This window comes from Glandiceps talaboti, chromosome 4 (assembly GCF_964340395.1).
Source record: "Glandiceps talaboti chromosome 4, keGlaTala1.1, whole genome shotgun sequence".
Classification (NCBI taxonomy): domain Eukaryota; kingdom Metazoa; phylum Hemichordata; class Enteropneusta; family Spengelidae; genus Glandiceps; species Glandiceps talaboti.
The window spans coordinates 24,737,435-24,755,734 of NC_135552.1; the positions used below are offsets into that span (position 1 = coordinate 24,737,435).

Below are 18,300 nucleotides of genomic sequence, written 5' to 3' on the forward strand. Positions count from 1 at the left end.
TAAATAGACAATTAGAATTACACAAAATGTTTGTAAAAAATTGAAAAATTTGACACTTACTCTTTCCTTTAATGTAGACTGGAACTATAACATTGTTTGTGCAAATAGACTGTCAAACAATTTAGAAGAGAAAAGATAAAGGAGACAATGCAAATAGTACTTCAACCTTTAAATTTCTCCATATCTCCCACCTTATCACAATATCAGTTCAGCTACACTGTACCAGTCAGTTATAGGTGTTCATTTTATTTACAAAATGTTACTAATGGCATAAATCACCAGAAATAATGGCAGAAATATGAATTCTATGTGAACATAAATTATAACATTAATGTTTATTGTTGCCAATTTCATGTATACAGGTATATTTGAATTTTGTGACAGGAGGCCCATGATTTAAATCCCTCTGTTTAAATCCCATAACCTTCTGTCACAGTAATTTATTACTGTCTTATCTATCGAGCTTTAAAGGAGTAATTTGGATTTTTTTTTGTTCAGGATGAATATCTTCTATATTTCTACCTGACAACTGTATTAGTTAGACACTGTACACAAAGCAAGCTTATCAGTCAGGTTTGCATTGAATTGGATCCTAGGATTATTGCATTCCTTAAATTACTTTTGATGAATATAAATTGGCAACAATATAGGAAAGTAGAAGAGTGATAAAATTGAGTGTTTGTCATCTAATAGTTGTGATAATGTCAATTGTCTGGAAACCAATTTACCACATCAGTATTCTGCCCTCCTCCGGATATACACACACATGGTAATTTACTTCTATATTCATAATAGCCCAATTCAGGTCTGTTTTGTAGTTTTTCCTTTCTGTCTACGTGTCTGCATATCATTTACTATATTATATGCAACTTCCATTTTATGTACTTTTCATCATTTTTGTGTGATTGTTGAGAGACTTGAGTGCCTCACTGGAATGAAGTGTTTCATTTACTGTAGTACTGTAATGTTGAGCTACCTGTAGTACACAATGTAGAAGTATTACTCCACACGTTCATGATTTATTTATCTCATTTGCATACCATTTTCTGAGTAATAGTAACTAATCTCACTATGATTGCAACATTATGCAGTGGATTGTATATTTAATGTACAAAATGTAATTCAGTGAAGTAACATTGTTCAAAATGAAAATAACTAGACGGCAATGAATCCTTTAGAACACAATTAACAGTATTGTTCAAAGTATGCCTACAAGTGTTAATTTAAATTAATATGCAAATATGTTACTGATATTGTACTAATAATGTTAATCTCATTATTTATTACTGACTCTAAAATAGATAGTGTGACACACAACATATTTTGCGTTAAATTTGAAATTATATTGTAGATTTCACTCTTCTTAGGATTGCAACTTAATGCAGAGCTGAAAGGGTAAATATTCTTACTAGTATAAAGGACGAAGTACAAAAATATAGCAACATTTTCTCAAACAGATCTACATGTAGGCTTTTGTGTAAAATTAATGAAATCTATCAAATTTGTAAATGACAGAACACCCTCCTGTATCCTGTTTGATGCAAATAAGACAAACAATAACAGAAATTGATCATATTATTAATATTCTCATGTTTCTTAATCATAATGATTGCGTATAATTTTGAAAAGGCAGTGTTATAAACATTTTAATATACAAGGGCTTACAAACCATATTGCTGTATTATGTACAAAGAGGCTCAGAGTATTATCATTGGATCAGATGTTGTAGATTATCATGTCATGTAAAAATATACAGTGTACATGTACATGTATACTATATGAATTTTTTTATACACTTGCATTCATATTTGCAGTGATGTACATTGTAAATTGTAAGCCTTCCATCAGTTTTCCGGGATAACCTCTATTCTGTTTTGCATTGACAAGTCACATCTACACCTACAAATGCATGCCTACATGTGTACATGTAACATGACATTAAAGTGGCCATATGGATGAGGATAGGGTATTTATTTTGGATTTTTAATTTTTAAAACAATTTCTTCAGGGCTTCCTACTTGAAAAATCAATGTGAAAGATGGCAAATAAATGGCAAAAAGCTAAAAAATTAGTAAAAGTTTGTCATTGTATATATAATAACAAACATAAGTCATTTTACACATTTATTCAATTCAATTCAATTAAGGTTTATTTGCATAAACTAGGCCACTGGCTTTTCGTTACATTTCACAGCCTCATAAACTTCATAGGTTCAAAGGTTACTTGACAAAAAAAGGAAATTTCACAAATAAGATCACTGTACACATCGGTAGCAATACAAAACAACAAATTATATTTCTCTATTATTTTGTCTTTTCTTAAAGGTTTTGAAAATAAATTTAGCCAGCCCAATGGTTTCATAAAAGTGTAATAGGTTCTGTTTTCTAGATGATGGGTTAAAATATATTTGGTTCGTAATTCCTCAGAGTAGGGGCATGTCAAAATAAAATGAAATTCATCATCTACCTCACTTTTAGTACAAAATTTACAAATCCTTTCATTTCTTTCTATATTCAACTGTCTTCCTTTTACACATACCAGTTGACTATCACATGAACATCTAATACGTGCAATAGCTGAAATAAGATATTTGTCTGGTAAAACTGTAATGTATTTCTCAGATTCTAAAAGTGACTTAAAATTTCTGTAGTGATAAAGTGTTTTTATTAAATGTGTAAAAAAGTAAACATTTTCCACATTTATTAATCTTTTATAATGTATTGAGAACAGTTAGGGTGAAATACCAGTACTTCTTTGAATGTACAATGTATGTATTTGTATATTAAGCTTTTACCTCATAAAACTGCAACAAATTTCAAAACATGACGTGGATGTGAAAATGGAAATTCTTTCAGATACTGAGCAAATGTACAATGTAGTTAGAGAAAAATTAATTTGAAGTTTATTTTATTACATGTAGGTATGAAATTGAGGTTTTCAGAAGTGAATGATGCTTGGAATATACATTGAACTTCTCATGTGTCCAATCTAATTATTAGATGATGTACATGTCATGATAAATTCGACACTAATTGCAATTAGTTGCAACAACTAATAATGAATTCGACAGGCAATTAAATACGACACTACATGTACATGTACCTGTCGAAAATAACAATAGAAGTGCAACTCGCAATAAGCATTGAACTTTTGTCATATTAAAAAAAGAAAAGAATCAAACCTAATACAAAAAAACCTGAATTCAATACACCTGTTATGCAAACAAAGTCATGTCATTTTCAAATGTAAATGTACATGTATGGTGGCAATGTTCAGCTTGTACTTCATTCTCGTGTTGAAATTAACTTCATTTGCACTGCCAACACTAAAATAGCACACTATGGTGAAATTTTTGTCTCCTTTTATTTTGTGTATGAAAAAGCCTGTCCAATCCGCTATGTGATTTGACCCTTGAGCATGTCATATGCCACTACACCCTGTAAGCTGTTCATTTTCATATTAAATTCGACAGATTAGATTCGATCTCTATTCCGCATCATATTTGAATCTACATGTACAAATGTAGTTGTGTTGACTTCAATACAATTAGATTAATTTGAAGTTTGATGTTTATTCCGGGCCAAGTGTCTTTGTAGTTGTCTAGTATGTCAAATAAATCCATAACTACATATATCATCAAAATTCTCTTATTGTTTGTCTACCAAAAGAATGACTGCCAATAGGTAATAAAGAAAAATTGTCTCTTTCTGTCACAATACTTGCATACTAAAATGCTGGTACTAAAATGTATGTATGGAAGGTTTTATGCATTTGATACATGTTGTACATGGAAGACATTTTCGATAACTACGAAACCAAGAAGACTGTAGAGTTTCAACTAGGCAGCACAGTGCATTTTTACATCTCACACAACATTTTTGGTACGAATTACAAACAAAATACAGACACTGATAGCAAGCACACATATAAAATGTTACATTTTATCTCACTGTGAACACAAACACTTTTATATTTTGAATCATCCTTGTTTCATCTGACAGTAATGTTGATTTGTGTTCACAGTGAGATAAAAATGTATCATTTTGTAAGCTTGTGTGTTATCAGTGTCTGTATTTTGTTTTGTCACATGTGCATATTTAGTAAATAATACATAACCACTGTACCAGTAGTAGTACATACTTGTGGAAAGATGAATTATACAAATGTGTACATGTATATGTACATGTACAAATGTATGTTTGATGCTGGCAAATGTATATTCTGTTTACGAATATAAAGGCTGTAATGTATATGTGTAAAATATTTTTCACAAAATGCAAAATATTAATGCACAAACAATTTGCATGCATCATATATAAATATATACATGTATGTATTTATATATATATATACATATGCATATGCATATGTGTATTATTCGTATTTCAAAAGTATTGTTTATGTTGACCTTGTGTAATCTCCCAGGGTAAAGTAAATTAAATTTAGATGACTTAATTGGTATCTCAGGGCCTAAACATTAATATGAATGAGATGTAAATGAAGAACACACAGCTATTACCTTGTAAATTGTTGTTACTGAATGAAGCATTTATCTGTAAGTTTTGACATACATGTATGTACTGGAGATTACTTGCACTGGTGTGTGTGTATGTGTATACTAGTGGTATTATTACTATTACATGAACATATGTACCAGAGATCACTTGCACTAGTATGCATAGTGGTATTTGCACTGCAGTGTAATACTGATAACATTATTGCATACTTGCATGTGAATAATATGCAAAGAAGGGTGCAATTGTTCAGTGTACATGAAAGTGTGTGATTACACAGTGTCATTTTTATGAAATTTTGAAAATTTTGCCATTTTGGATAAACATACGTACATTGTATAATAATAACAGAACCCCATTCCATGTTAGTTCCAGTGTGGGTACTCAGGGGTATTTCCACTCATGCTTGCAGTGTTTTCTGTTACGCTTACACACACTACTACACTTGTGAAAGCATTGGCTGTATAGAACACTGCAAGCACTCGTGCAAATACTATGCTCTTGGAGTACTCCACACTTGCTCTCTCACAATGGTTTTCTGTCATATTAGTTATTGTTTCTACATGTCTATGGAGATGAAAAACAGAAAAATAAAGATTTAAATTAATATGACTTGTGATGTAGGCAGAATTGTTAATGTTCTAATATTGCAATTTGCATGCAATTACATTATACATGCAGTAGTATCAAATGAAAATTTTCTGTGAAACATTTTCTGTTGAATTCCAAATTTTTGCTGACACCTTGTCACACATGATAAAGTCAATTGCAGTACATCCCTGATTATGCTGACGAGATGTTAGTGAAAATTTGAGATTTGCTTCTAGAAAATGTTTAACTGTGATTAGAAATTTTCAGTTGATACTATATGAACCCAGAGGCCATGAATATTCATCGTCATGCATTCATGGGACATACTTTATAGACTGTACTGCACATAAGATACATCAGCCAGCTGATGGTGTGGCATGGATGTCTGTATCTTACAGACTAGGTACACACTTGTACATGTACAGTGTACATTTTCAGACTTTCCAATTTGAAGAGAACAGAATTGTCTTTAATCTGATACAGCCATGTATTTTGACCTTATTTGAATTCTAAATTGATCATTAATTAATTATGAGATGTAAAATATGTCAATGACCCAGAGATGCTAATATGACCTGTGAAAGGTCATACACTGTCACATTGTACATTGTTCACTGTACGTGTACACTGTACTTCAGTCTGTTCTACCATAGACCCTCCACTGGTGGAGGGTCTATGGTTCTATGGCGTACTCAAACCTCAAATGAGTAGTGGGCATATACATGATGTATATAAGTGTACATTGTAGTAAGTGGTACATATAGATGGTATACTCATCTAATACAACCATGTGTACTGTTCTATTCTAATGCATTTACATGTACTTATAGGTACAGTACATACATGTATATGTATAAGTAAACTACATAAAAGAAAACACATGACATGACATCAATTTTGTATTGTTTGTCTGGTACATTTGTACATGTACATTCTGTAATCCATCCTATTGTTTGAAAGAAAGGAATTCATGGACATGATGTAGTGTTGGTGTTCAGTTTCTGACATTAAGGTTCTTCCTGTCTCATCAAAGTAAACAATATGCAGTGATCTTTGTATGGGTTTGATTTTAGATAAGTACTAATGTACTGAAATATGATTTATGATCATGGGTATAATGGCATTCCAAGACTCTGATTTCAGTCTTGTCATTCCAGACATGAATTGAGTTACTGTCTGACATGTGATATCCAGGGCTCATACTAATAATGCCATTAAAGTCACCCTAATTGTTCCCTCAAAGAAGAAGTAGAGGATGGCCTGTATTCATTTGATAAGGGTGACACTGCTGAGTACACTCCAACATGGAGGTACATGTAGGAAGGACTTCCTACATATATATGACTTCAATAAACAGAAACAGCACGGGCTACAATGTTCGTTGTAACGTAGTATTGGTTAACCCAGAGGTCAACATACAAGTCTGTGAAATCAGTTTCTGTTGATATCACCATGGTTATGGGTCATGAACAAGGCCTATTTGAACTTCAAAAATAGTACAAGAGTCATTCTTTGTTTTGAATTGTGAAGGTCAATCCATAAGGTGAGGTGAAGGGTCAAAGGTCAACTAGTGGAAAAGATGGTACCCAAGGCCTAGCATTATGGTACATGTTTTTGTGATACTATTACAATAAAATAAAATTTTATGATTGTGAACAAATGAAAAGATACATGTAATATGGAAAAATTAACTGCAAGCTTGGTTTGTGAAATTGTCAAATTCGCTTGTAGTAACTACAAATGTATATCAAATAAGAAACAAATTTTTTACAATGTACAATATGAACTGACATATCATGTCTTGTATATATGTAGTAGTTCCAAGAGCATGAATAATTAATTAACCCAGGCTACATGCAGTATACAATAACAGCAGACGAAGCCTGAGTAATTCAGACGAAATATACCAAGTAAATTATTTATGCTTTGAGTTCAGAAATACCACAAGATATATGATTCCACAGCAAGCAACATTTTTCGTTGTACATCACAGTATCATATTTTATTGTATTTCAGCAACAATTGTTCCATATTCAGTTTATACATTTGTTCAATGTTGCACTATGCAGCAATCAATAAGGTAGTTGGTAGGTGTGAAATACGTGTGAAAATACGCTTGTATATACCTGGAGGTCATGAGGTCATGGCAGAGTCTGAAATGTACATACATTTAGAATAACTTTAAAGTGTGACACACAAACAGTTTATCACCCCCCACCAAACAAACAGAGATAGGAAAGAAAATTTCTTTTATTAAAATAAATGTACTCTCCCAAATACAAATGTATGCTATGAGGACCATTATCTTTGGTGGTATATTGTCACGACCACTTAGAGCAGCAGTGCTTGACGTGTCTATTGTTTACTTGTCATTAGCTGATTGGCTGCCTGACACTGTTGTTATTGAACCATTTTATACTATCTTGAAACTGTAGATTAACGTTTTCCACAGTGTAGACAGTAAAGCCCACAAACCTTACAATTTGTGTATTGTGTACTGCTGGTATGACCCAACGGAGAAATGGTCCATTGATTGTAGTAGTCTTATAGATCTCAGCCACACATGGTGTCACACACTGTGTATGTCATTGTCAGGTCATTCAGTAGCACTCCACATACATGTAATGTTAGTCTAGTGCTATCCATTGATACCATATTGGCATCCAGACTAATGTGATGTATGCAGTGTTATCCCCAGAAAATGTTTTTGTTGTTTTTTGTTTTTTTGGGGTTAGATTTTTTAGTCGGTTGTTTGTTGTTGTTTTTTTTTGTTTTTTTTGGGGGGAGGGGGTTTGCAAAACAATGTGATTTATTGTTAAGCAGATTTAGTTCTATTGTTTTTATCATGGGATAGAATTCCAACTCTTCCATAATAAAGTTGATCAGAGATGAATCCCTGTATGTACTTTGATATGGCCTTCAACTATGGTCACACATCTTCCCACCAACAATTATACTCTGTACGCTATAAAGCCAGTGAATGAAAAGACGCGACCTTTTTGTTAAAGCGTTCATGTGTACATGTATGTGCATGTTCTTTGTACACTGGTGGCATTGCTGAGAGAGACTGTACATGTCAGTTTATCTTAAATCTCTTAAATGTAAGTAGCACAAGTGCATGATTTGATATACATGTATGTAGATATGTTAATGATCCTATACAGTCATGTAAATAGAGATGTTGTTGTCGTCATGTGTTGATTACTTGCCAGTGACTAACTGGGATAATAATTATTAAGAAATAACAGTGAAGCACAGGAGTTTCACTGCCAGTGCCAGTCAGAGAGAAGGTTGTTACACTGTAGAATTTGTTATTGACAGTACATGTACCATTCTCACCTTTTAATACAGAAAACCTTTCACTTGTCAATCTTGTCATTATGGTGAAGTATGTGTCATCTGTCATATTACTGTGAAACCAATTTAGAGGCTACATTTTTTGTAGATCTCTTTAATATATTTACTTTGCATGCACATAGAGAGCACACATACATGTACCTGTATGCAGACATTTGTCAATAATTCCTGTGTTTCAACAGGGAAAGGATAATCATAATGAGTTCTCGTAGTGTTTTATAGGTAAAACTTATATTTTGGTCAACCTTAAGATACATTTTGTAATTGAGTGTGAAAATAAAATCCAAATTGTGAAATATAAATGACATACAAAAAAAAAATATCATAAAACTGATGGTACATGCAAATGTTTTGTGATGTGAAATGATGAATGTTTCTTGTAATATCTATTTTATCCATGGTGACAGCATGACATGATGTGTGTTTACGATTAAAAACAAACAAACATGTCGATGGATTCTGTGACAGCATTTTCATCCAAAAATAATCAGAGAGTTGTAACAAAAGAAACCTTTGTAATGTTAATCATAAATAAAATTATTTTCAAGGATGCACAAGTTTGGACTAGCACAGAGACTTGGCCATCTGACTTGACATACTGGCCGAGAGACTTGGCTATCTGACTTGACATACTGACTTGACAGTATAGCCTAGAGACTTGACATACTGGCTTCACAGTATAGCTCAGAGACTTGGCTATCTGACTTGACATACTGGCTGGACAGTATAGTAAAGAGATCTGACTTACTTGTAACATAATGCTGATTTGACAGTATAGCCTCAGCCTAGAGAATTGGCTGACTTACTGAAACATACTGGCTTGACAGTATAGCCCAGAGACTTGGCTATCTGACTTGACATACTGGCTTGACAGTATATAGTCCAGAGACTTGGCTATCTGACTTGACAGTATAGCTCAGACTTGGCTATCTGACTTTACATACTGGTGACAGTATAGCCCAGAGACTTGGCTATCTGACTTGACAGTATAGCTCAGACTTGGCTATCTGACTTTACATACTGGTGACAGTATAGCCCAGAGACTTGGCTATCTGACATGACAGTATAGCCCAGAGACTTGGCTATCTGACATGACAGTATAGCCCAGAGACTTGGCTATCTGACTTGACAGTATAGCCCATGGTAGTATAAAATATTTAATGTAATGGATCAATTTCATATTTTTCAGTTTACAGTCACTTGACAGAAGTATAGTACCAGCAAATATCATAATATTCTGAAGTGTGCAAATTTGAAATATACTCATAAATCATACATTGTACATTATTAAAATGCCGTGGTTTTTTGGGAAAAATATTACACAGTACCAGTAACAGTGCACTGACACTTAAAAATATACATGTAATGTAACACTTGCAAAATAATGATGTACAAATCATAAGTTACATGTAAACCTAGACTATGGTTTGAATTCAACTTTAACCCCTTCAATACTGAAAACATTCCCGCCAAAATTGTTTGGACAAAATTCTTGTTTTATGTAAGTTTTTGGCATATACCAACTTCATTTTAGACTGGAATTAAAGAAATGTTACTTCCTAATAAAGTAATATTATTGTAATTATGAAAATATTCATATAAATTGGGTCCCCATATTATTTAAAACTCGTCTCTAGTCATGAAAGGGTTAAACATGACAAATTTAATTGTGATCATTGGTAGGTATATTGTAATAGTATTGTGTTCTGTTTTTGTTTTATAAAATGTTGGTATGCATTAGCATACCTATTGTTTTGAAGGACTAATGGGGATGAGAGAAAATTTATAAAATCAAAACGTCATTGAGGATCTACAATGTAGCTGTAAATTAGTCAATTTAGTGTAGTAGTGTTAGTCCTTGTGTACTGCACTACATACATGTGTTGTAGGTTATACATCAATCTGATTAAAATCTGACGTGATGAAAGTGGCTAGATGACTTTATTTACCTCTATTTCCATCGTGTTGTGTTGTTTGTTTTGTTCCGGGTGATCACCACCTTCCCACATCTGACCCTGTGTAATAGAAAATCTTGTCTGAATCTCGTGTTTTTGAGTAGCCAGTCAGGATGAGCGTTACATTTGCAGCTGCGCACACTGGAGAAATTGAAAAAACAAAGATACACACGGAGCATTGCATTGACGACACAACCCGTCGGTGACAGTGCTGTCTCTCCGAATAATTTTGAGAGAAGCGTGCTGATTGGTTGAAGAAACCTTTCAAATTCCTTGAGATTCAAAGGAGATTTTCTACTAGACAGGGTCAGATGTGGGAAGGCGGCTATCACCCGGAGCAAAACAAACGACCCAAAACAATGGAAATAGAGGTAAATAAAGACATCTAGTCACTTTCAGCACATGAGAGATTTTAATCAGATTGGTTATACATGTACATGTACATGTGTATGTGAATACAATCTTTTCAAAATACTACATGTACCGGTAGTAGCTGCTAAATAGCATTGTTTCCATGATAATGAATGTGGGACCCTGGGAACCCTGGGAAATGTGTAGGAAAAGTATACATAGATATGATAGGGAACCCTGGTAAAATGTGCAGAGTAATTAAGTCAGGGACGTGTATATTTATAGATGGAATAAATTGTAAACAAAACAAGAATACAAAATGTAATACTATAGTGTACATTTACATATCAAATGTACACTGTACATACTTGTATTATAGAGAATAAGGAGAGACATTGTAGTACACATTATCATCTCCTATACAAACTGTTTCCTAATGTGTATTGTATGTATGGTATCAATTGATGAATGAAAGCTGATATATTCAGTATACAATAATAGCAGAACATACATTGTCGGGGTCCCTCCTCCATTGTCTGTGGTACAATGTACTGTAGAATTTATGTATTCCCACTTTGAATTTCTCATTGTTATTTTTTATCATTCGAATCCTTTTCATATAGTTCAGTTGAAGGAATTTGCAAATTGAATTATAAATTAATATGTACTACATGTACAGTGTACATTTCAAGCTCTATCATTCTATGTACATTTCATTACTACATTTGTATTTGCCAACACGATTGTTTGTTGCTTATTTCCTCCATAGTTGCCATAACTTAACACAGGTGTAGTGACATATACAAGGTATTATACCATGCATGAGCCAAGTTGAACAAAAAAAAATGGACTATATACTAGAGGTTGTGCTACATCACGCCAATGCTTGTCTACATCACTGGTTCGGCTGTGTTCAAAATATGAGTCAGAAAGTTCAAAATTGCCATTACTTTCCCCTGATATTTCTTTGATATTACTGGCACTTGTATAATTATGTTATTTTTCTTCATTCAGCTGGAAAGTACTAGTGACCTAAGAGAAAAATATTGGGAATAACATCTAAGTACTAGAAGCCAATACATGTACATGTAGATGTATATGACTGTAGAAATTTGACACATTTCCATCTTACTCTTGTATTAATATTTTGATGACAAACATGTATGTACTTCTTCTTGTACATGTGTAGTTACTTTTTTAGATTACGAAAAAAGGAACAGGAAAATATGACATACATGTACATGTCTTGCATGCACTTTTCAAAACTGATGCTGGAGAAAGTAGGTACATGAGTAGAATTGGTAATAGTGATTTGTCATTAATTTATTGATACTTGTGTTTGGCTAGTCTTGGAAAATACTGATGACACAAGGGGTTGTACAGTTACACTCCAAACAAAGCAGTTAGGCAGAACACACTTGCATGTACAATGGGATTGACTATTACCCCTGAAGGACTGTGGGTCACCAGACAATGATGTGTGACATAAATCGTGTATAACCTAATGTCCCACATTCCTAAGGTTAAGCATCATAAATTTCCCAGACAAAAGGTACTGTGTCATTGGAAATTTATTTTTTAATACAAATTTATGTACTGTACATGAACATTATATTTTATCCTGTACATGTACAAACCATAGCTTTGAAACTCTTCTCACAGAGAGATCTTGAGATTAATAGCCACGCAGCATCTACATGTAGGCTATAAATGTAACTCCATACATGTATATTTACATAATACACATACATGTACATTGCATGTTCACACATATGACACATGTGTATGTGTATTACAATGTAAATTTTAGAAAAGAGATGATGGTGTTGTTATAGATTTTCAATTTTTTTATTCACACATGCATATTGTCCAATACTAAAATTCAGAATGATATTTTTATCTTGTGTCCTCCAAATATGACAAATACAGTGTATGCCACTGGTGCATAGCAACCTCTGGTGACACACCAAAATTTGGTGTTCACTTACATGTTATTCCCGTATTACATTGTGTACAGATTTACATGTATACAAATGTATGCATGGTGACTTGTAAGAATATGCAGTTTTCATCATTTCATCATTGCCAGGCCTTGGTGACTCTAGGATTGCCTGTGGACTGACTGGGAAAGCCTTGAGGGTTCCACATGTGACATGATACATGTAGTGAGCATGCAACAACATACATGTACATTGTACGTGTATAGCCCTGTCATAGCCCAAACCTGAATGGCATTACAGTGTATGTAGAAATGTGTGGTTGTGTCTATATGTGAATTCATCAGTATCAAAAAATCAAAGGAAAAAATACTGATGATGACACACAAAAGTTTTAAAAAGTTAAATTCGTTGTGGTTGTCTGTTCTCAACAAACTTCAACTCTATTTTTAAACACTAACTTGCCTTCACCCTGTTCATTTCTACATGTAGTATTAATCAGTTTACTGATTGTCCAGGTAAGGAGTCACAAAATGTCTGGTTGATCACACCAACACTTCCTCTAGGCTACATGACGTACATGTACAAATGTATATTACATCATCTACATCATACACACCATTTAGTGCATGTACATGTAGTACTAAACAATGTGTCCAACAGTCAGTGCACTAAAGAGTCTCACTTTCGATGACATCTCTAGTGACAGCTATATGTACAATGACAGTCTCACTGAATGAATCATAGATCATTCTGGCAGTAAAAAATTGTGACGGAGCAACACAGTTGTCTCTTTCATCGAGGGTTATAAATCTTATTGATAGAATTAGAAATGGTGAGTTCAGGTATCAGGTCGTGCTGACTGAATATCAAAGGGAAATTGACATGTCAGAACAAGAAGGTTTTATTCAGATGACCCACCGTGCCATGTGGCACAAAGCTTATGTTGTTAATCAAGTTGGAATACCTCAACAGCAGCAATGTCTGCCAAAGGTGTGGTGTACAACACTGATCAGTTTGATTCTATCAAGAGGTTTACCAGAGCTGAAGGGGATGGTTTTGATCACAAAATTGTGAAGAGAGAAGATGGTGATGAGTGGTACGATGGAGGAAGGAAAGCAGTGCAAGCAATGAATGGGGTGATAGAGATTTCACACGGATGTGTTTGCTGTGAACACACAAGTGAAGATGAAGTCGATGTAGATACTGCATATGAACAACAACATGAAGAGAGTGAAGAAGACACTAATTGGGAGATATGCAGTTGGTTTTCTAAGGTATCTGCATTGATACATGAAGACAGCATACATGTATTACACACATGTACTGTACATATATGTTGTGTTTTGGCCTTACATAATTTTATTACATGTCCATTATGTTCAATCCACACACTTTACAAGTATCGGGTGTATTTATACAAAGTCCTCATACCTGGATAATAACTTACAATACCTTCACACTGTGTTCTGTAAGTTTTAGGACTTCAAAATTAAATGGTAGCAAAGATTAATAATTGATATCTGTGTAATAATCATCAGACAAATCTGAATGTGTAATTCTATGAAAAACATAATATAATTAATTGACATGATAGTTTGACCTGTCACCAGTTATACTTACTTCACTGTCTACATTGTATTAACCAGGAAGTAGTGAACAATTGTGATAAAAGGAATAGAATTGAGTGTGAATTATGTCCTACACCATAATGAGGTATTGTTATACAGTGGTGATGACATGGCTTTGTATTTGGAGTAGGAAATAAGTTTCACCATGCACTGATCACCCCATTCAGTCATTTCTATGGACATTGCTATCCAAGATATGTATTAAAAGTTCTCATAGAATAGTGAGCTATACTGTTACTAAATGCACTTGAGATATATTCTAAAACATTTCCTGGTAGGCTTAAATATAATGTACATGTACATGTAATACAAAGTAATATACACTACATTGTATGTATATGTAGATAGAGACCAGTGAATACTGAATATAATGTACATGTACATGTAATACAAAGTAATACACACAATGTATATGTAGATATGCCAGTGAATACTGAATATAATGTACATGTACATGTAATACAATGTAAAATACACAATGTATATGTAGATATAGACCAGTGAATACTGAATATAATGTAATACTATGATGAAGACTTATCTGTGCAGTTGAATAAATACAAATAAATTAAAACTTTGTACTGCACCAAAATACTTGGATAAATCCTAGCTTTCAACCTGAGTCTTCAGGTCTTCTTCAGGGATGTGAAATCACACATTGTTTACACATGCTGACTTCAGAATATTGTCCCAGACAGATGGCGGTAAAGTGCATCGGCCCGTGGATTTATCCAAGTATTTTAGTGGAGTACAAAGTTTAAATTTATTTGTAACAATGTAATACAATTTAATATTTGCAGTTGTAATATTGTCACAATTCAGTCAGTAGGCTCGTATGTACAGTATAAATAAACCATAAATAATAATAATAATAATAATAATAATAATAATATATATCTCAATCTACATAGCAAAACAGGATGTAACAAAGAAAAATGAATTGATTGTGTATGTTATGAACCATGGATGTATTGGGGGAGATACATATATGGTATGTGTGATAGTAACATGATTGGGCTTGTAAGTACAAATTTCAGTCAAAAATATGTGCACCTGAGTTCTCGTCAGTATTCTTGACACAGAATGTTTGACCAGATCATTTCTTTTCTGTGACTAGGGTTCTGAAACCATTGTAAATAATACTGTTTAGTAATTGGATGTGAAATTTAAACCAGGTTTTGTTGTTACATGATACACTTAGTAAAGGTGGTTTCATTGAATTCCAATTAGTGAAATGAAGCCACTTCTGTGTTACCTGTATGTACATGTACAATGGCTTTCACCTTTGTATACATTTTGTAAATGTACTTGCAAGCATACATGTAGATGTATGTACATGTATACATTGACATTGAATACATGGACAATGTACAGTTTTGTATATACTACTACTAGTGTGGTTTTGATACTATGTATATTCAGACTGGCTATGCATTGTACAATGTACATGTATGTGCATGCATGTGAACATACTTATATGCACGAACATGTACTTTGTAAATTGTACAGTATGTTCAGTGTACATCATACATAATAATATAAGTGAAAAGAATCATATGTCCTTTGTTCATAACATGGTATTGTGTTCCCAACAGATTATAGTTACATTATACACATACTGTATGATATCTGACTTGAAACATATCCATTTTACCAAACCTGGTACATATACATTATGTATGTTCTGTCATTCTCATTACATACTATGTAAGGGGCCGTGTACAATAGTACCCCAACTCGTAACCCCTTCTTGGTCAGTTGTAAATATCACAACTGTAATATCTTCCTCCAAGAAACAGGTACAGTAGTACATATACATTTCGTAGGTTCAAATAAGATACATGTAGGTGAGATGTTCTGTGATTTGACACCCCCACCCTTTTCCCATCTATCCTGCCATCTGTTCCCCATGCATAATGTGTATATTATAGGTACTTGTTACTTATATTTCATATTCATACACTACTGTACTTGCTACATGCTATATTCACGTGAGAGTTACAGAAGTAGACCTGAAAATCATATTTCATTGACAAAAAAGCAATGTTCTAATGTTGAAATTCTTCAAAACAAATCCATTTCACACAGAAGTTGGTCTGTAGTTGTACATGTACATGCATATACAAAATGTAGGTAATGATCAGTGTATATATATATATCATTAAAATTATGCTGCTGTCACACAGAAGAACCATGCATGCATACATGTATAAGTCAATAAATATACATTTTGTACATGTAGAGCAGAAACAAGTTTCTTCTGCATGTACATTGTACATTGTACATTGTACATTGTAATTAAAAGCATTCTGGCATGCCTGCACAGATGGCACGGATTATGTCTAGTTGTCACGAGTTGTCATGTTTTCTGAATACAATTTGAGGTTTAAAATACAGTGTAGCACTATATATGATATTAATATGTTGGCGTGTTTTGTGTTAAAAAATCCACATTTACTGAACATATGTGCAAGATTCTAAGCTGTCAAAATTCTCTATTTAATCAGATTATCCTGTTTGAGTCTTGTTTCTTCTCAATTTTTATGTACAATGTACACGTGTATACCTTATTTATTGACGTGTTCATATCCGTTGACTTTTTTTTTGTATAGTTGTATATTTCAATTTTTGACATCAATGGATAATCAAATCAGATCAATCAATTTATGCATATACATTTATAGAAATGTAATTCAGTAATTTCTTTGTCTCTAGACATGTTATTTTTAATTTTTAGCAGCATGACTAAAAATGAAAATGCTAACCCAGAGAGCTAACTAAATGTATCCGGTACAACATATTGAATACATGTAGCCAAGTGTCTGGACTATTAAAACCTGGGTGACTGAGATTCTAAGAATAGAACTCTTCAGAAATCCATATGGTTTCCTGTATACTATTACCTTAATAAATATACAATTCAATGTACATGTAACTCTGATGGGAAACAAAGTTACATGGATACTATTTCGTAGTAGATTTCACCTGTCTACAAACTATATACAAACTATATAATACATGAATTGTATGTAATTTAGCAAATCTCAAAGAAACAAAATATTTTCCTCCATAGCTGCACCCACCCACCCACCCCACTCTCACAGACTGACAGTAAATGATTGGATTGTCTGTGACAAGTGAATGGGTGTGCATAAATGTATGGAATATCTGGAAACAAATATAAAGAATGATCTAATCCATACAGTACAGAGACGTACGTACGTACGTACGTACGTACGTACGTACGTACATACATACATACATACATACATACATACATACATACATACATACATACATACATACATACATGTACATACATACATACATACATACATACATACATACATACATACATACATATGTACATATGTACATACAAAGAGACAGAGACAGACAGAGGCAGTGATGTTTGGGTTGATTGGAGGGATTTACACACATGTAAGATGTACATACACATGTACATACAAACATGTATATCTAGCTGGACAAGTAGCCATGTGAAATATTGACTGTAAATTTTCATATTTTTTCATATTTTTTTGCTACAGGACAGTGAAACCATGCCACGAGTTGTGAAACGACGTCAGGCCGACACCCAGATGTTACAGCAACTGTGGGAAGGCATCCGTGTGATTCGGGAACAAAAACAAATTGCCAACCTGGAAAGAATCACCAAGTTTATGTCAAGAGAATATCATATCAACCCAAAGGATACACAAAGACAGTTGAACTATGGAGTCAAGGATGGCTTGATAATTAAAGAGATCTCCAAAGGAAACAAAGGGTCTAAGATTGGAATAGAACAAGAAGGGTACTGGTGTATTGAACAGCCAGATGAATCAGTATGTACTAGTTCATGGGGTACTTGGGCTATTAGTTATAGGGGTTATGTGTGTGACAAACAAACAAACAAATAATGAATGCGTGTACACAATAAGCACATGTCACATAGGTTTATGTC

General features: G+C 33.4%; 1 protein-coding gene across 1 annotated transcript in view; it reads left to right on the forward strand.

Moving 5' to 3' along the window:
• LOC144433509 (zinc finger MYND domain-containing protein 11-like) overlaps positions 1–18,300 on the forward strand; it is a 38,892-nt gene that overhangs the window by 1,311 nt on the left and 19,281 nt on the right. The window contains exon 2 of the mRNA XM_078121817.1: positions 17,888–18,181. Coding sequence (XP_077977943.1) covers positions 17,900–18,181 — 282 coding nt within the window. The 5' untranslated portion in view covers positions 17,888–17,899. The remainder of the gene's footprint in view (positions 1–17,887; positions 18,182–18,300) is intronic.